General features: G+C 37.9%; 1 protein-coding gene across 1 annotated transcript in view; it reads left to right on the top strand.

Moving 5' to 3' along the window:
- LOC103189394 (protein unc-13 homolog C) overlaps positions 1–20,450 on the top strand; it is a 94,134-nt gene that overhangs the window by 18,786 nt on the left and 54,898 nt on the right. The window contains exons 5-13 of the mRNA XM_007909769.2: positions 1,759–1,896; positions 1,985–2,077; positions 8,997–9,075; positions 11,167–11,238; positions 13,358–13,577; positions 14,294–14,521; positions 15,691–15,832; positions 17,499–17,668; positions 20,267–20,382. Of these exons, the coding sequence (XP_007907960.1) occupies positions 1,759–1,896; positions 1,985–2,077; positions 8,997–9,075; positions 11,167–11,238; positions 13,358–13,577; positions 14,294–14,521; positions 15,691–15,832; positions 17,499–17,668; positions 20,267–20,382 (1,258 nt within the window). The remainder of the gene's footprint in view (positions 1–1,758; positions 1,897–1,984; positions 2,078–8,996; positions 9,076–11,166; positions 11,239–13,357; positions 13,578–14,293; positions 14,522–15,690; positions 15,833–17,498; positions 17,669–20,266; positions 20,383–20,450) is intronic.

Below are 20,450 nucleotides of genomic sequence, written 5' to 3'. Positions count from 1 at the left end.
CACTGTCAAAACACTTTCATTTCACCTGTAGGCTCTTTCAGTGTTCAAATGTAAATAAATCTAATATTGGGTGAAAGTCTGTTACCATTAGGGGTACTTTTTATAGATAATGAGATTGAACCAAAGTAGAAATATTTTTCCCTTAGGTATGTAATGTTGCCTAATAAGTTATATTAAAAAAATTGTTTAACTGTAGCTATATTTGGTGTTCTTGCTTTTAAGCCCTAATCATTGTTACACTCTTGGCATGGTTCAATGAGGTTTCCAAATCAAAAAATTCTGAAAATGCAGCATGACTCCCATTTATAGTGATTCTGTGTGTCGTTGTTAAAACCACCTCCAGTCGAGTGATAGTGGTTTCGGAATAGAATTGACTCGAATACAAAAACTCTGATCCCAAACTAACTTTTAAACTTAAGAATTCCAAAGACATTAATTATGTTTGACAACATTAGCAGGTGCTCTCTGCTTTTTATTGGCGCTCTGTGCATGTCCTGTGCATGCATATACAAATGAGGCTTCCTTTTCCACCTCGGAGTAACACCGTTTTGCTTCCACATGTATAAGCAAGCATTAGAAATTTTGTAGTACCACACACAATCTTATTCATGAGAACTATTTGCTTTATATTTCACAGAAATGATATCACACAACCTCCTCATTAATGTAATGTTTAAAGTCTAAATATCCTAAACTAACATCACACATATTGTAGCCTAATTAGCAGGTGTTATTTGAATCAAACCACAAAGGAATATAACACACCATTGAGTCCATAGTCTGTTTTATTACTTTTTTCCTAATTACCTTTGCCTGATCTATGGTTAATTGTGATGTACGATATAACTGGAACATGATCATAACTCACTCAGAATTTATCACATCAGCCTGCGTCCACATATATAAAAAAAACTACAGGACTTTGAAATGCACCTCATCTATGTTAGAGATAGTCTTTAGATAATAGTAATAATAATAATCGTTGCATTTGATACAGCACCTAATCACGTCTTCGAGACGTCTCAAAGCGCTTCACAGAATATACTGTAAAGTGTAGTGACTGTGGATTTTGTGGGCAAAATATATAGATCGACATTAAAACAGAATAAATAATGTTATCATTTTTATAGTAAAAGTATATAATGTTATCAATTTGCGCACAGCAATGTCCCACAAAGAGCTATGAAGTGAATAACCAATTAACCAAATTTTATCTGAGGGATTGTTGGTCAGGACACCAGGAAAAACTCCCTTCACAGAATAAATGTTGTCTTAGGTAGACTATTTTCCTGAGTTGTCATAACCATAACGATGCACTTAAGAACATTTACTATAAAGGAAAATCTAGAAGTCGACTGCCCTGAGGTACAAGGTAGCAAGTAATTTGTACCATGCAAAATTAACAAGACTACTCTGCTTTCATAATCCCCTCAACAGTGTACACCCAATAGTTTTCTAAACCATGATTTATGCTGAAGAATTAGTTAATCAAAAACAGTTCTGTACTATCTCCCTTTGGACAGTTTATTATGTTGACGGAATTGGTTTTATTATGAACATCCTGTAGCTATGTCCTCTTTTATATTTATTATAGGTTATCACCAGCCATTTTATCTTCTGACATCTTGTTTTCATGGGCTCATGTTGCTAGGACGTAATTTTTATCCTTTGCAGTCGTTCCATCTTATTTAAAACTCATGTCAATGTTCTTTGCCTGTTAATCAAAAACATATCAAAGTTTTTGCAACTCTGGTGCAGTAGAAGTGTGAATCAGCAGTATTCTCTTGAAAAACAACGGGATTCAAATAAGAATAATAAAGTTCTTCTGGTGAACACCTCCAATGGCTTAGTGATTGAAGTTGCCGCCTATAAGTCAATGAGCCATATAGACCAGAAGTTTGTAGCTTTAATCCCTGGTCTGGTGAATTAGCTGATATAAACTGGGATAGGAGTTGGGTTACAGCCGTTGCTTTTAGTGATCCAGGTCTAAAGAAAGAAGAAAGTCGTCTAGGTTTCCAGCTCCCACTCCTGATGACTCTGCAGTGATCCTTTTGGAAAGTCCACATGTGGACAACAGGTGAGAGCATGATCAGGCTTAGCTGTGATACAATTCTTTGGGGTCAAGTAATCTTCGACGCATTCTATCTAGATAAACCAAGTAAAAATCCTGCTCGTAATGCGACTTGCGATTCTTGGTGCAAAATGCTGCAGATACAGGAAAGCTGAAACATGAACCGAAGTCCCTGGGAGCACTCAGCATATCAGACAGCAACTATGGAGAAAGGAAAGTGAGTCAACATTTCGGGTCTACGACCCTTCGTCACAACGGGTCACTGACGAAGGGTCATGGACACGAAACGTTGACTCACTTTGCTTTCTCCATAGATGCTGCCTGACCTGCTGAGTGTTCCCAGCGACTTCTGTTTCTGTTGCGATTCTTGGTATCTAAAATCACTTTTTAACTGAAGACATTTTCTGCAACGCTAGACATTTTTATTATTCTCAAAATATTTGTTATGTAGCACTCGTTTCCTGCTGCTGGATTTTCATTTCATAAAGCTGTTTGGCTCGATGTACAGTAAGTAATTAATTAATGTCATCCACCTGCCATTTAGGGTAAATATTTGATACTGCAATGTCTGCTGTATAATTAAGAGGAAACAGACTGTCTGGAGTTACTTTGGTTCAGATTGTAGCACTGTTGAAATGCGGTCTCTCCCCTGATCCCTCCAGTGCAGATCAATGCTGGGAGAGCGATGGGGTGTTGGAGATGTCGTCCTTTGCAGGAGATGTTCAACTGAGGCTCCGTTTGCATGTTCAGGTTGAATGTTAAACATCCCATTGGACTATTCGAAAGGAGATGGGAGTTTCTCCCAGTGGTCTAGCCAATGAACCAAATAAAACCAGTAATTCATTTCACAACTGTTTGTGGGACAATGCTATGTGCATTCGCCCACAAATACACAGTCCCTCCACTCTATAGTATGTTCATTAAGCTGTTTTGTCAACACTCCAATGCACACTCAGGAGTCCCCAAGCCTTGGTTTAAGATTTTAATGCAATACTAAATGTAAGTAACAATGATTTGGGACATCAATGTTAAAGCTTAAAAAAAGTAAAGAAAAATTCAACCATTCAAGGAACTGTGGAGTTAATTATTATCATGGCTATTTCATCAAACTTATTTAGCTTGTTTGCACTTTCAAAGCAAATATTTAGTTATACATCTGATGACTTATGAGGTGCGTGCTTTTAAAAAAAATTGAGTAATGAAATTAATCTGTCACATGATAAACACAACAGGCTATGAATTCATATTAGACATTTGGTTGCAATGACCTGTGCTTCGTTTTGTTTGGTGATTTACAGGAAGGGTGTAGTTAAATTTGAACACCGGAATTATTGTGTTTAGTTTTCGCTCATAATCCTTCCATAAAACGTTCAATTTGTTGAGTTGAGGCACTAAATGCAACCACACTTCTTCCACCTTAAAGCTGAAAACACTCACTCCCCTCCACCCCCCAAAAATGAGCCATAATCTCGAAACTCAAAATACCGTAGAAAAGAAAAAGGTGAAAAGAAAATATAAAGTTTTTTGGATGAACAGCGATCCAGATGAGAGGCAAAGAGGTATGACAAAGAGTAAAATGAAGCAACAGCCCATAGCGTCCGATGTGCTACTTGACAATACTGGAGACGTAGACTGTGCTGAAGAAAGTGAAATTCATAACGAGTCAAAAGATGCGATGTCCATCACAGGGAGTTTAAAGAAATCGAACAGGTATTTTGCATTTGTAATGTTATTTTGATGATACTTTCTGTGATCTGGATAATATGCAGTAGATATGTAATATGTGGAAACCGACTTTAACTGAAAGGATTGAGTTGGGGAGAGAGAATCCCACTTGGATCTGATTTCAATGTGGAGTTTCTGTTAAAAATATTGTCTTAGTTAATGATACTTTTGCCGTTTACCCTTGACCTCAGCTCTATTTGTTTAGCAAATATTACCAGATTTGTTTAAACTTTAGATAATTAGAATATAATAGTATAATAAATAATAGCCCTTACATTTTCAGCTATAGAAGTATCTGGCCAGAGTGTAGCCGATTTGTAAGCTACATTAAAGTTTGCTGATTTACTGAGAATGTAACTCACTTACCATACTTTTTCAGTTTGCAACTCCTATTGTGCTTAATGTTTGCACGTGGATCAAGCAGAAATTGAACCAAGTAGAGAAAATTTATATGAATACAGGGATGGAGAATCTGAAGCCACATTTTGTTGTACTTTGAGGGAGGAGTAAAAATACTTTGGAGAATTTATGAATAATAATGAATCACCGTGGAGGGAGAACTTAAAAGGCGATGGTAGGGAATTGGAATAAATTGGCATTACTTAATGAATAAAATAACTTGTATGAAAAATGAGCTGGTTAAGTATTCATTACAGGAATTAGAGGGCCGCAAGCAAAATATACTGCAAGGTGAAGCAAAGGCTAAGGTAGGGGAATAAAACATACCATAGTATTTTAACAAGTTTTGATATATCCAATGTTATATCATTAAAGATGACATTATGCAAGCGAGTCTGCCGTCCTTTTGTGCAGATGTTCATGTGATTACTTTTACAATACAGAAGATAAACAATAGTGCCTTTTCACGAGTAGTTTCTTTTGTGCAGCGGAAATAAAACTCTCTAATGGCTGGACTACCTCTCTCTATCTCTATGGCTCTCTCTCTGTGTATATATAAACTAAAATAGTTTGTTCAATGTAACATATACATATTTTGTTACATTGAACAAACTATTTTTGTGAAAATAGAGAGCAAAGTTCTATTTGTGATCTGTTATCACATCATTATTCGCTTATTCCATTAACATAGAGTTAAAGTTGCAGAGCGCAATTTCAGGACAGGCACCGGGCAGTTTTTTCTTAATCCAGAGGTTAATTAATGACTAAGAGAGGTTCGTGGAGTCCTGTAGCTCAGTGGTTAGAGCACTCGCTTTGCAAGCGAGAGACCTGAGTTCAATTCCAGGCAGGGCGAAACTTTGGGCAAGTTTCCTTACTCCACACAGAGCCTAATAATAATCCCTCCAAAACCAAAAACAATGATAAATTGGTCATTTTCAATCTACGACTGTTTGTGGGATATTGCTGTGCGCAATTGGCTGCTGTGTTCGCCCACAAATATACAGTCAATTCACTTTACAGTGTGTTCTGTGAAGCGCTTTGGGACGTCCTCCCGACGTGAAAAGCGCTATATCAAATGCAAGGATTATTATTATTATTACCAGGAAGAGTGGCTGAGACCAGGACACTGTACTGATTTAAACATAGCTTGACACTTTGAAGGGAAGATGGAAGAGTGGGTGCTCTATCTGGAAGGATGAGATCAAATGGGCCAAAGGGCCTTCTTCATCCAGAGCAATCTTTGTTGTGTCAATAAGGTGATTACAAGTATTGAAGTCGTACCCAAATTGTAAAATATTCTAGTAAACTGATTTAGATAAATAAATGTTTTGCTGAGTTTGCCGGGTTGTTTCAGTTGTTGTATTTGCTGTGAGGAATAACAAGGTAAGCAATGAATGACTGCAGCATATTCCTGGATGACATCAGTTGAATCACAATGGATTGGTGCAATGTAGTTGCAACCTTAACCGGAGGCAAAACAATTGAGCATAAACTGCTTCTTCAAATGCAACACATAGTGTATAAACTGAGTTGTTCTCCACTATATCTGGCCCATAAACCAATTTGGAAAAGGACATGATTTGAAACAATAGAGGAAAAACAATATTTACAATGCTTTCAGCCAATTTCAGCAAATTTGGGACTTGACTTCTGAATTTATCCACACTCTGAAATCTATATGAAGGCTGGTTTGCTGGCTTGCACTATCTGTAATGATATTTTGAACTCTATAGTATCTTGATCAACCTGACTCCCTTGGTAGCATCCTCGCCTCTAAGTAAGAAGGTTGGTACTCCAATGCAGTGAGGGTGTGGTGGGGGGGTGGGGGTGTTGTCCAAGGGGGCCGTCCTGTGGATTGGACATTAAATCAAGATCCCGGCTGCCTATTCAGACATTAAAAATCCTGTGGCACTATTTGAAAAGAGAAGTGAGTCTCTTCTGGTATCCCGGCCAAAAATCCCCAAATAAAATTGCTAATTTATTTCATGCCATTTGCCTACCAATACTGTCACTACATTTTAGAATGAATTCTGTGATGAACTTTGAGAAATTTCGGGCCTCCAAGACGTTAGCCCATGTGAAGGGCACGATATAAAAATCCAAATTGTTGTTGGTTCAACGGTATAAGGTGCTATATGAGATTCAAACATTATTATTTATGATTATCTTTAATTTTTCTGATCATGATGCATCATTTTCCTTTTCCGATTGGATGATTTGACAATTGAAAACACATGTATGTTGTACTTTTTGTTAGTCTTTGGAGGGTAAAAATATCACTGCTTTCACCATTGATCCTTCCTGTTGCTAGATCATTCTTCATACAGCTTACTAACTGATGGATTCAGTGTGAAATAGTTTGATGCCTCAACATAAAGCAGCTTCCTTGAAGCTTGAGGATTTGTGCCAAGGAATCTATTGGTGACTTGACAAACCTTACAGAATAATGGATTACTCATCAGAGTCTAATCACTGACATCATCCTTACAGTTACGAGTGCATGAGAACATCATATGTTTTTGTAAAGCTATAAAAACACCCTCCAAGGATAAAGGCAGGCTTCAAATGTCCTGTACACAAACCTGCTGGATAGCAGCTATTAAATACATCGTGTAATCATTAGCGAAAACAGTTTTATTAATATAATTGCTCAATTCAACCTTGTACAGTAATTTCATGGTTCTCATTTACCTTGTGCTTCAGACAGCAGAAGTTAGGCCCCCAGCAGCTTTTGGCAATTAAGGGATGTGAACTTTAATTTGAAAACAGTTAATCACAGCTGTAGGCCACATAGAAAGCCTCCACTTTAATCCTATGTTTTAGCTGTGAAGATGAAATGGTAAAAATAAACTGGTGTTTAGAGCTTTCCATTAGAGAAGTGTTCTTTGTATTAAATAAATACTGATGATAAATCACCATCCTCTGCAGGAAGTTCTGTGAAGGACATTGAGTCATCTCAATGATGTGATATCAAATATATAAAATGCATGGATTATTATAATATTATTTTATCCTTGTATTTAACAGCAGCGGGAAGGATGTCCCGAAGAGCTTCACAGGATGTACTGTAAAGTGTAGTGACTGTGCATTTTCACATTATTTAGAACCAAAGATTAAAATGTACCTTGTTTAAAGCCGAGCACTTTATTGAATATTGTGAACAGTCCACAGATTTGGATAGTTTAAACAGTTGCCTAAGTAAGCTCAGTCTTCTTTTAGTCTCCACTTCGAGGAGACTTTATAGACTAATCAACTTCACACTGACTTTATTTTAGATTACTCGGAAGTGATGAACGATTTTCGATAATAACATTTCGCAAGCAACGTATCTGCAAAGTTACTGTCGAAGAGTTGACTGTGACTGCAATATATTGCTGGGAACCAATAAAGCAATACCACTTTCAGTGATAAAGAGATGAGGATCAAGAAACTGATTTACACCTTCTCAATCTTCATCTTTCTAATTGTGTGGCTGGTGCAGGGGGAGCTCTCTGTCTAAATGCAAGGATCTGCCAACTAGTGTTATTTTTATAACCCTGTAAACCAGTTGATAGTAAATAACTATCCAGGCAAATATTGAAATATTGTCCCTGGAATTTCCCTGAATGTGGCAGGGGTCCAGAGGTTAATTGCTTACAATATATGCTGCTGCGTATCTCAACATGTGCACAAATTTCCAAAATAAAGTAAATAACCCTAACGTGCTTTTAAACACCTTAAATGATGTATCTCTTTATTATTAATAATAATTATTACGATCATATTAATCTCTGCATTTGGTACAGTGCCTTGTCATGTCATTGAGACGTCTCAAAGCGCCTGACAGGAAATACTGTCAAATGGATTTGACTGTGTATTTCGGGGGTGAAATGTAGCAGCCAGTTGCGCACAGCATTGTCTCACAAACAGCTATGGAGTGAGTGACTAATTTTATTTGGGGGATGGTTGGCCCGGGTACCGGGAGAAACTCCTGGATATGATTCCAACCCCTGAGGTGAGGCTTGAACCCACACCTCACATATTTTCCAACATATACAGGATTGTATTGTCTGCTATATGCACCAGCAAGTAACAACGATGCAGGTTTAGGCAAAAGCAGGTCATACGATTTGTGGTGAATTTTGTAGAATGAAGTAGAAAATATCTCCCATTGTGAAACAATGTGTGAAATATTGAAGCTGCAGTATACTGTTTGAAAAAACAGAGAAAGGGGTTGTAATATTGCAGTAATAACACGGTGAGTCGATGAAATGAATTTTATTAATGTATAACTTGTGAATAAGGATTCCATGTTGAACAATCCAGGCTGACAGATATGATTTTTAGATCTGAGATTGCTTTGAAAAGATTTCCGAGGCAACAGACGAGAAATAAAATGCATGAAAAGAATCCAGATTTGAATCATTCCATTATGTGATTGAAGGAAATTGTTTAAAATGTGAAACTACGCCTGACTTCTTTAATGTGAAGATCAAATAGTTTTCTTAGAAATGTATGTCCATTTCCATACCAATTTTGGGGGTTAGTGAACCAATAAGTGAACACAGAAGGCTGAGGCTCACTTTACCTTCCAATTTTTTGCTAACAGGTGTCTGGGTAATACTTTGTGCATTGTAACAGTTCAGACTTCTCTGTAGAGATAAATACTATTGTTTTATAGAGTAAATAAATTTTCACGTGCCTGTAACAGAAGACGAGCAAGACTAAAAAACATTCCTCCCTTAAACATCAATTCAAGATTGTTTGCCCAATATGTTATATGTAGTGTGTGTTTCTGTACTAAAGCAGGTTTTTCCTTTAGGCCTGGAAGCATACTCTATGGCATTGACAGCATGCCCGACCTTCGTCGAAAAAAGACAATGCCTATTGTTCGGGATGTGGTAAGTTATCTTTTTCTAACCAAATAGCTTAGATCATCTGAAGTTTGCCGTATTGAACTAATAAAACACGGGCCACAAAAAGTAGTCAGTAATCCTCTGCTCTTGGGGTTTAGAATTGACTTGATGCATTCAAAATAACAACAAGAGACTTTCAACTTTGATGAAGTTCCTCAATCGGTTTAAGCTATTTATTTCTATGTTGCTCTTTTACTTTTAGGGTGGTTGATGTCATCCCTGAACCACACCACGTTCCTTTAATTGATTGACTGTAACCAGCTACTGGGGATACCAGGGGCAATTGCTTACTGTGCTGTCCAATTTCCTTATCGTTCATCCCAACCCCCTCCCTCTCTCCCCCTTGACCAACCTGACTGACATTGGGAGCTCATCATGAGAAGTAAACTGATACATCCATAGACTGCAGTGTCAACACATCCATGTGATTTGTGCCCCTTTGCTCTGAAAGCCCGATGCAATTTCAAAAAGCCTCAAAGAAAGTTTCTCTGTTTCAATTAAAGGAAGATAGAAAAGTATCAAATAGATATCAAAATTGTTTTAAAGCATGATCAATGCAAAAATTAGTTTTACAACTGCTTCAGTCTTTTCAATTGCTAAGGAGACAGCGAATCTAATAACTAACCTTTGTAATTTCTTTCATATGCTTCTTGGATTAAACAGGCGATGGTAAGTTTGTATGGACATGCTGAGTACAGTATGATATTTTAACCTGGAAAATATCAGTCACAGGATTTATTGTGCTTACTGTATCCGTCCCTGCTCATTCAACAGATCTAAGGTTAAAGCTTCTGTGAAATAATGTCTTTGATTTATCTACTTTAGTAAAATAATGATGCTGTAAATTTTACGTTACTGGTGAATTAGATTTGTGACATTTATTTGTGACTCGTACTAATTGATAAATCCTCATCATAGTAATTACTTGTGAAAAACCTTGATACATTGCAACATATAAGGCGCTATAAAAATCCTAAATTTTGCAAATAAACAGGAAGCCAGATGTTGACTCAGGGGCAAATCAAATTTCTAAACTAATTTCCTTCAAGCAAAGCACATGGTAAGTTAAATATGCAAGTCCCCAGGTCAGTGATCTCCTCTTCAGTGAGTCATTTATCATTAGGCTGAATCATCCTATTTGCAAACCCAATCTGTCTGGTGTTGATATTTAATGCCTTCTGCGCCATATGTCATTTGCTGATTGACAAACTTGGTAAACGCAGCCTTAAAACAGCCTTAAAAGTTATTGCATATTCATTTAGTAGGTTAAATCACCAATAGCTGACCAGTTTTCTACACGTTTTAAAAACACATCTCGCATATTTGGTCCTTACTTTTTAAATAGTTCGAAAGGATGTAGAGTAGAAACCCCAGGAAGTGACACTGGTGACCTGTTTCAGGAAAGAGTGTCACCAACATCCTTACAATACAAATCAGAGATAAGCCTTGTTGCTGTCTCCATCAAACTCTGTATACGTATATGGTTTTAATTTTGTTTGCAACATCTGAAAACATTGCTGGGTGCACTTGAGAGACATTCTCACTTGTTTTGTTTTATTTTAGCGAGACTCTCCAAGCTCAGGCAAATTTCAGATAAAAAAATTCTTCGCAACTGTTTGTATTCAGTATCCTTAATCTCGATGGGTAATGAAAGCACTGACATGCTCTGTCAAAGAGCCGGCACAGACTCGATGGGCCGAATGGCCTCCTTCTGTGCCGTAACATTCTATGATTCTATGATTCTGTGAAAGAAAATTGATTATCCTTATCATTGCAAGAAAAATAAATCTAAACGGAAAACTTCAATAACGATGGCGGAGAAAGCAGTGAAAAGCAGAGAATTAAGATTTGATTTGTTCATTTAGTATTAATTGTAAACCACTTCAGCACATACAACCCCACTCAACAACTGGTAATTAATATTTTGGAGAGGAGGGGGTCCCAATTGGAAAAGTGTTAGTTTACACACCCTTCATCACATCAGTTTCGAGTACACAGTTATTATTTACATGGATTTTTTTCCATTTCTCGTTTCATCTCTTACTATTTGCGCTTTGTTTTCTCCCGCCCCAACAGACTCTTGCTGCCCGAAAGGCAGGCATATCTTTTGCCATGGCCACCAGAACCTCACTAAACAATGAAGAATTGGTAAGTGTTTTTTTTTATGTGTTTATCAGTACAACTTTTATCGGTCGCCCAGCGGATTAGAGTAGAGCCATGGGACGTTATGTCCTCGAGCTACCAAGAGGGCAGCACCTAGTTGTGCTTACGCAGGGCGAGTTCCAAGCCACAACAATCTCTAAAGAACAGGGAGACCGGTAAAACTAGTATATAAACATATCCTCAATCATTTTTTTTATCCTGTCCAAACTTCAACCTCACCGCATTATCCATGATCTATGAATCCCAGTCAATCTGCAGTTTTCCAAGGGATTGCGAGCCGAACATATGTTGCTGTCTGGGGATGGAGAAAAATGTTCACCATGAAAACGATACAAGAATTGTCGAGAGAAGGCGGGGGGGTGGGGGCGGGGGCGGGAGAAACAATTATATTGGGGTCTGTTTTGTGCTGTTCACATCAAAGGGAAGTGATGTCAATTACTTGGTGTTTCTCATTCTCTGTGTTTAGTGACACTGCAGCACATTGCCCACAGATTACACAGTAAATCTTTGAGAAAGTTTTCTAGACAGGCAGGAAGGAAGCCAGTGTATTGTTAAGCACTGGGTGAGGTGATAAGCAGACAGAAGAGATCAAGTGTAAGTAAGAGTCAGTGGAATTGACTATCAACATATCAGATGCTCATTCGATGAATTTGGTCCATGGTTGAAAGGAGACGAGCAGAGTTCAAAACATTTAGGATGCCAACAGATAGCTACAGCCTCTTTTCACACACACACCATATGAATGGGCTTCATGATATGGCGGTCTGACATTTGCTAAAAGAGAGTATTTGGTACATTATTGCAAAGCACCTCACCTGCCAAACTGCCAATTTCCGCATTTGTCACGCTTCACTTATTTCTTTTCTAAGCATGTTTGCCTGAGCTTTTTCACTCACCTTTCACATTTGTTGAGGAAAATGGACCCCATTTTGGAAGGCAGAATTAAATCAGCATAAATTTGTATCTTTGTTTTACCACCGAGAGGTGGTTTTAAAAAAAAATGATTTGATTGATCAATGACTTGTTCTGAAGCATTGATCAGAATGCTTTGAAATCCCATAATATGGAAAGAGAATTAGAAGCAGTGGGGCATAGCTAAATACATGCAATGTCCAATGGATCAGTGCATTAACCTAAAGTAACCGTGTATTTTTAGTGCAGAGGGATTGATATATTAAAATATCACTTGTAAAATAGTTAACAAGTCAGATTTTATCCCTGGTAAAGTGATATGATGGACATAACGTTCTCTGCCAGATCATTTTGGGTGGAATTACTCAAAGGAATCCTGCAGACAAATTGGAAACTGTAGGCGTAAAGAAGTGTCATTTGGAATGATCTTCCAAAAAACTCCCTTGTATCTATCATTCCAAATTGTCCAGTCCACTTTACAAACTGTACAGCTTTCAGTGGATAATATATAAATGTATTTCTTTGAAAGATAACCGTTGTGTACATGGACTGACTGTATCCATGCTAAAGTTTGGGAAGAAATAAGAATCAGATTTTTTCGCTGATGTTCTTTAAACCAGAATTGTATTCTTTATTCCCTCAATCGTTTAACCACGAATGCTGAAGAATTTGGATCGAAAAAACTCCTACCCCATTTCTGGTTGATCTTCGACCAGATTCACTCTGATATTATCATGTTTATTTTATAAAGTATATCACTGTGCCTGCAAGTGCAATCTGTTTAAGAATAGCACGTACAGTTATGAGTCCAAATATAAAAGCTTTTGGTGATTCAATTGACAAAAGTGCTGTGCTGAAGTTACGTATACCCAGACTTTTAATTTGGGTAATGCCACTTTGATTGTATTTAATTGGTGCCTCTACCTGCAAGTCATTTAATGCCCATTGGAAATCAGTGGAATTGCCAGCTGGACCCTTAAAATAGTTTTCAATTCTGCTTTCTTGAGTTTTTGTCAATCTTTCTGTATTTCTGTTTAACTTTAACACTTTTATTAATTCTGTTAGTCCTATTATAGGTCATGATATTGCAAAGCGACTCAAACAAATTTCATAAGATGTATTTTTGTTCTATCATTGAGAGTGGTGCTTCGGATTAACGGATTCCAGTTCTTCTTGATCTTAATTTCAACAGAAAGCACACGTTTATAAGAAGACATTACAGGCCTTAATCTATCCGATCTCATCGACCACTCCACACAACTTTGAGGTTTGGACAGCCACGACGCCTACATACTGCTATGAATGTGAGGGACTGCTCTGGGGAATAGCCAGACAGGGCATGCGATGCTCAGAGTGTGGTGTGAAGTGCCATGAGAAGTGTCAGGATCTTCTAAATGCTGATTGTTTACAACGTGAGTACGTTCACTGAGAGAAAGAGAGACGCACAGAGTCCTGCTCACAATCGCTGTACAGAGTAGTCGCATGTGAGGCACTGAATTCAGAATTTTAGGCTTGAGAGTTTGCAGAATTTTAGAAAACAACCTAAACAGCAGTCTAGATTTTGAAACTCTTTTTCTGCTGCCCTTTGATTTTGTGCCAAAACTGGTGCCTCTACCTGCAAGTCATTTAATGCCCATTGGAAATCAGTGGTGATCTCTCCTGGCTGGAATTGCAAGCTTTTAAAATGGTTTTAAATTCTGCTTTCTTAAGTTTTTGTCGATCTATCTGTATTTCTGTTTAAATGCAACAAGAAAAAACTCCAGCGACGGCAATCTTCGAACCTCAAATGGTTTTTAATTAAATAAGGAACATTAAAGCCACGAGTACAGCCGAAAAAGGCCTTTCTAACTGGAAGAATTACTGGAGCCAAGATACATTGGTGATACCAGCAGCAAGACATTTCACTGAGGACTTTTAAGTAATAATATAGGCTACTACAACACTGCATCCATTACACGATGAAACGTTCAGGCTCTTGAAGTTAAATTGATCTGCTCCATTAATTTCTGGTAAACTTAAAAAAAAATGATTTAACAGTGAGTGTTTGTTCCACCATCATCAAGGAACAGTTGTTCCAAGTTTTTAGTTTAGAAACTCTTTCAATGTTTTGTTTCTCCCCCAACTCCAGGAGCAGCTGAGAAAAGTTCCAAACACGGCGCAGAGGACAAGACGCAAAGTATCATCACAGCCATGAAGGAGAGAATGAGGATCCGGGAGCAAAACAACCCGGAGATTTTTGAGCTGATTCAAGAGCAATTTCAAGTGTCGAAAGAAAACTATGCACAAAATTTAAAAGCAGCAAAGCAGAATGTCCTGGATGGGACTTCCAAGTGGTCAGCCAAGTTAACCATAACAGGTTAGATTCTCTATGACTGATAAGCTGTTTCAACTTGTTGGTGAGTCCAAACCGAGGGGGTGTAAATATAATATAAACACAGAAGTTGCTGGGAACAGGCAGCAGGTCAGGCAGCATCCACGGAGAATTGGCGAAAGCTTATTGACCTGAAACGTTCATTCATTTTCCTCTCTCCACGGATGCTGCCTGATCTGCTGTGTGTTCCCAGCGATTTCTGTGTTTATATGAGATTTCCAACATCTGCAGTGCCTTGCCTTTTGGTGTAAATATAAGATAACTAACGGCAGATCTAAGAGAGAGTTTAGGAGGAAGTTCTTTGTGCAGAGAGTGGCGAGTATGTGGAAGCCACTGCTGGAAGTTGGTGGTTGAAGCAAAACGCATCAATGGCTTTTAGAGGAAACTTGATCCATACATGAAAGAAATGGGAAAAGTGAGGTATAGGAGATTAGGATTGATGGAGGCTGGTGTAGGAGTGAACTCCCATGTGAAGGGCACTGTATAAATACAAGTTGTTGTTCTATTAATTATTATGCTCAGTGTCCCATGATTTCAGATTCCTAAAATTAAGCATTAGGTGATGTCGTCCCAGGAGTATAAATGCAGCATTGGAAGCAAATAATGAATGTATTATAAATCAGTCTCCTTAAAACTGTGGATTTGATTAATCACCAAGGGGTCAAGTTTAAATGCATTTCCAGTAAAATAAGAAAGCAATTTGCTTTTAACTAAACACCGCAAAGCCATCAGATTTAAAATTTCACATGTAAATATGCAAATAGCAGTCAAGTATTCTTAGCCTTCAATGATGTGAGACAAAGCAGTGGGATTTAAAATGTCACAATAATGCAAACACTAACCAATCTGAATTACCATGCAAAATAGACCTGCTTAAAATTCATAAACTTAGTTTGTACTTTGCAGTGAATATTAAAACAAATATTTGGCCGTTTCCTGAAACTAACAGTTAAAAACCCACAAACTGCTTATAAAATCAGTAAAACTGAAGATTTGACCCCTCTCCCCCACCCCCCCACCATCCACCAAGCTGCTAATTGCAAGTAGGCTGGTGTGCTCAGCGATATTCTACATATGTTTTGCCACATATTATCTTTGAGATATCTGTTTGAGGTGCTTTGTTAAATATTCCAGGCCTTCCTTTGTGCTTACAGTGCTTTGTGCTCAGGGTTTACAAGCCAAAGACAAGACAGGCTCAAGTGACCCGTATGTCACAGTTCAAGTGGGTAAAACCAAAAGGAGGACCAAAACCATTTTCGGAAATCTCAATCCCAGCTGGGATGAAAAATTTCACTTGTAAGTACTGGCTTATAATCATGATGGGTGACGCGAACAGATACTGCATTGGGCATGTCTGAATTCCATAGTTTCCATTGTTTGAATTTCCATATAATGTTTTACTTACTAGTCATAAATCACAAAGAGTTGCAGTTTTTAACTGAGGCTGATAACTATACATCTATAAATAAACATTATGAGCATTTTACAGTTCAAATGTTGTTTCCAGGCCAAAGAAGGAAAGCACGTGCGATGGGGAGACTGATGACTGGGATCAGACATTTTGATCACAGAATCTACGTTTGCCAGCTGTTCAAGCTGTAATCAAAAAGCAGCTTAAGTGTGGCCGGAAGCCAGTTTGCGTCCGTACTCACAGAGGACGAAAAACAAATCTTGTTCCATGTCATTAAATTGGGCTTTCTGCAAGGATCCCTTCTGGTTGGAAATAAGGCAAATTCAATCACATCACTTCTGAAATACGTACTCTGAGTCCTGGTGGTTCAGTATTTTGAATCTTTAAATCCCAGATTTAGTGAAGCTGTTCTATCTGCTCTCTGTGGAAGAGATTCATAACACAACTAGGACAGGAGTAGGAGGGTGAGAAAACTTTTATAGGGCAAAATCACCAACCGAATGGCTTGTTTCTGTACCATCTCATTCTTTGGATACCTGACTACATGAATTCACAATATTTGAAGTTACCGTCTCTGAAAACCTGTTATGGAAGCTCTGATAACATTGCTGCACATAACATATAACTTCTGAAACCCTCTGAGCTATTCACTGGAGGGATCAAATCTTTTTTACGGCATTATTATTTAGCTAACAATGAAGGGCACAATAGCATAAGTTTCTGATTTGCAGAAACGTTGGGACATTGTGTTCTTTTTTTTAAAAAAACTTCTAGGCTTTAGAATATCTTGTAGTAAAGCTTTTGATTCCAGCATTATTGATGATGATAATAATAATTTGATTGCAATTGATCACATCGGAAATACCTGCTTGGAATGCTGCCATTGTTCCTTAAAAACATTAATGTTTGAAATAATATATTCTTACAACACTGGATGTAAAGTAAACCAAAAATAAACACCATCACTTATCCTTAGTACAGTGCCTGTAACTATTATTTGGTTTACTGTTTTCAATCATGTATCTGCAATGTATTCCGTCCGTGCAGAATTATAGAGTATAACTAATTCTGAAGCTGCAGCCGCATTCCCAGCAACAATTTACTTGACATGCCATTTGTCTTATTGCAGGATAATTATTGTAGGAAAATTGCAATGATACAAGAAAATGTTTTCCAGGTTGCAATGCACGGCTGAACATTATGCGCAACCATCCTGCAATGAACTGATAACTAACCGTGATTGATCCCGTACCTGTTTTTAATTAATCGTGCAATTCATCATTTGGTTAATTAATCAATCGAACGGAAACGACGTTCCAGTGTAAAAGAGTTTGCGACTATATTCTGTAATGTTGAAGGGCTCTGAGATGCTAACCCATGTGAAGGGCGCTGTATAAATGCAAGCTGTTGTTGTAATGGTAGTTACATTTGCTTACATAAACGTCGCTACCTGTGAAGCCCTTTGAGATATTTCATGATGAGGCCACCAAAGCGCACAGTTTGAATGCTAAGTTGTATTTTATTTTTAAAAATTGTGTTTTTATTGAATAGCGAGTGCCACAATTCCACGGACAGGATAAAAGTAAGAGTCTGGGATGAAGATGATGACATCAAGTCACGGGTCAAGCAGCATTTCAAGAAAGAATCGGATGATTTCCTCGGACAAACAATTATTGAAGTACGGACATTGAGTGGGGAGATGGACGTTTGGTACAATTTAGGTACGTTCTCATCTGTGTACCGGTACAGTGAACCACAGATGGGTTTCCCTTTCCCTGTTGCTTGGTTGAAACTAAACATTCTTGTTCGTAATTTATTTTCACCTGGTCATCGTTATGTAAGGGTGAATAGAAATCCAGTGCAAAGTTTGAATTCTGACATTTCACTGCTGTCAAATACAAAGAGAAGCAACTGATGTGTAAAATCCTGTATGATTGTTTGATTATACAGAAAGATCCGATTCAGCAAACCTCTAGTAAAATATTATGAAGCTAAATGACAGACAAGATGAATGAGCAATCACTATGCAGCAAATTATGTCCAACAGATCTCAAACAATTAGCTCTCCGAAAACATCCAAATTGCTGTCTGTAAAGAACTTTACAGCAGCTTTGTGACCTGTAGATTCAAACTAATGTAGTTCTATGCACATTCTTCGGGGTATAATATCAATATAATGGATTTTCATACCCAGTTTATACTGCTAGAAGAAGAGATTTATTGTCGCTTTAAACTGTGAAGTGATTAGGAGTGGAAAGCCGGAGGCTGTGGAGAGGCTGCTTATAAACTAGCAGCAGAGCTCTGCTAACTCATGTCAAACACCGGTTCCTTTCTTAAGTTTATATAAAGAAAAGCTGGTCGCTTGAGTGGTTCATTAATATTAAAAGTCTCTTAGTGTAACTTTTAAAGGCCCCATTTTTTTTGAGCCGAACCTAAATTTATTTGCGGTACCATAATTAAACAGAGGCTGGATCGATATTCATTTATAATTGCAGCAGTGCATGTCAGTTTGCTGCACGGCAAAACCATTTCCTCAAAGCGGTCTGGTCATATCGCTCTTGAGAATAAATTACTGTGGTTAAAATCAGAAATTACCCTTCGTTGCTTGCTGTGATTCACCGTGAAGAGCAGTTTAAACCCAGCATCATTTTCTGCCTTTGCTTAAACCATTCTCTAATAGTGGCTTGGTAACATACTAAACTGTTGCTTTAATACAAGGTTCATACCACACATCAAGGCTCTAGAGGCTAGTGCAAATTTACAACTGTTGCAAATAAAAGGCGTTCTTTACTATTATATTTTGAAGCATAAATCAAGTGTTAGCCGAGCAGAGAAATGTCATTTTCTGTCGGATGCTGCTCCCCTCTTAGACTTGCTTTTCTGTTAGTGACATTACTGAGAGGAGCTGGATGGTATGTTATCATTAGAAATAAATGAATCTCTCTTGAGTGTTAATTCCAAAACATTAAGCGGTAAATGTTCCCAGGTCACAATCCAGAGGTAGAAACAGTCGATATGTTTGAACCAAAACTCGGTGTGTACAGAGTCAATTTTACCACCGGGCTATATGGAATGATTTACGTTTATACAGTGGCCTTTCACGTGGGGAGGATGTCTCAAAGCGCTTGACACTGCTGGCTGGGTAACCGAGCCGAGGAGGGTGGAGAGGAGGGAAAAATGACCAAAAAAGCACCAACAAAGAGATGTGTCTCGAATATTGTAATCATTAAACATTAATGTTTAAAAGTTGCAATCATGTCAATTATTAGCCTCCATTGAGTTATGATGTAAGATAATCATCTCTTTTACTTTTATTTTTTGACCAATTCAATATTTTTCTTTTAATTTGACAAGATGTCACTGACGTCAGTTGATCTTCCACATAATAATTTGGGAGCAAAAATCGTTCTCACTAAGTGATTATTCATGCCTGTTTCAGATGGAATTCTGCAGTATCATCCCGGATTAAAGGAATAACAAAATTGTTTAGATGAGAATTAACGTGCAGGCTGAATTAATTATAACCTGGTAATCAGCAAAGGCTATTTTTGATTTGTGTTCAATTTCGAGTATCAACGGATATGCAGAACGTGGGTGATTTTCGCCTCCATGTCAGTAAAGTGTTTACCAGTTTTATTGTAGGTTAATCAAGATCCAGCAATTTTAGTAGTACATCTTTTCTGTTATACGATGGTAGATTGACTGGTTGAAGCATCATGCACTGCAGCTCAAGGGAAACTGAAATGTGATGGTCAGACAGAAGGGTAATGTTCTCGGTAAGGCAAGATATACACAAACAGTCTGTTGTATTGGCTGGAAGGCAACAACTCAATCCCAGATTCAGAACAAAAAAAAGGCTCCCAATAGGAGCCTTGCGGCTCATTAAGATGGGAATTGTCAAACTTTGCCAGCGTTACGAAGCACCCGACCAGAGGAGAGAGGTCCTGGGATCAAGGCACAGGCTGGTCATGGCACATTGACAGCTGCGAGGGTATTGCAAGAACGCCAAGACCTCAGACACATATTGAACTTACTGAAGAGGAACACAGAAGAACACAGCCAAAGACTAGCCTAGTGCACAGTTGATCAAAGAAACAAGGCATTATGCAGGCTACTTAAGAACTCTAAGACACTAGCATGCACGAAGGGTGCTATATAAATTCAAGTTGTTGTACTTTGTCGGAGAATATGTTGAAGGCTGGAAATTATCACCTAGTCGTCACTTATAAATCATTAGTATTCAAATTAGTAGCAAAATCTGATGCATTCGCCTCAAGACACATCAAATAAATATTGTGATGTGTTATTTTCTCTTGCAGAGAAGCGAACTGATAAATCTGCTGTTTCTGGTGCCATTCGATTGAAAATCAGCGTCGAAATTAAAGGCGAAGAAAAAGTAGCTCCCTATCACGTGCAGTACACATGTTTGCATGAGGTAATCTAGCAAAGGTTCATGCACCGCAATTGACGGTTTTAATATACATGAATTACTTTTTTTGATAG

Source organism: Callorhinchus milii, unplaced genomic scaffold, assembly GCF_018977255.1.
Source record: "Callorhinchus milii isolate IMCB2004 unplaced genomic scaffold, IMCB_Cmil_1.0 Scaffold26, whole genome shotgun sequence".
NCBI lineage: Eukaryota > Metazoa > Chordata > Chondrichthyes > Chimaeriformes > Callorhinchidae > Callorhinchus > Callorhinchus milii.
Note: the sequence above shows the minus strand (reverse complement) of the source record. Positions and strands in the feature narration are given on the sequence as shown.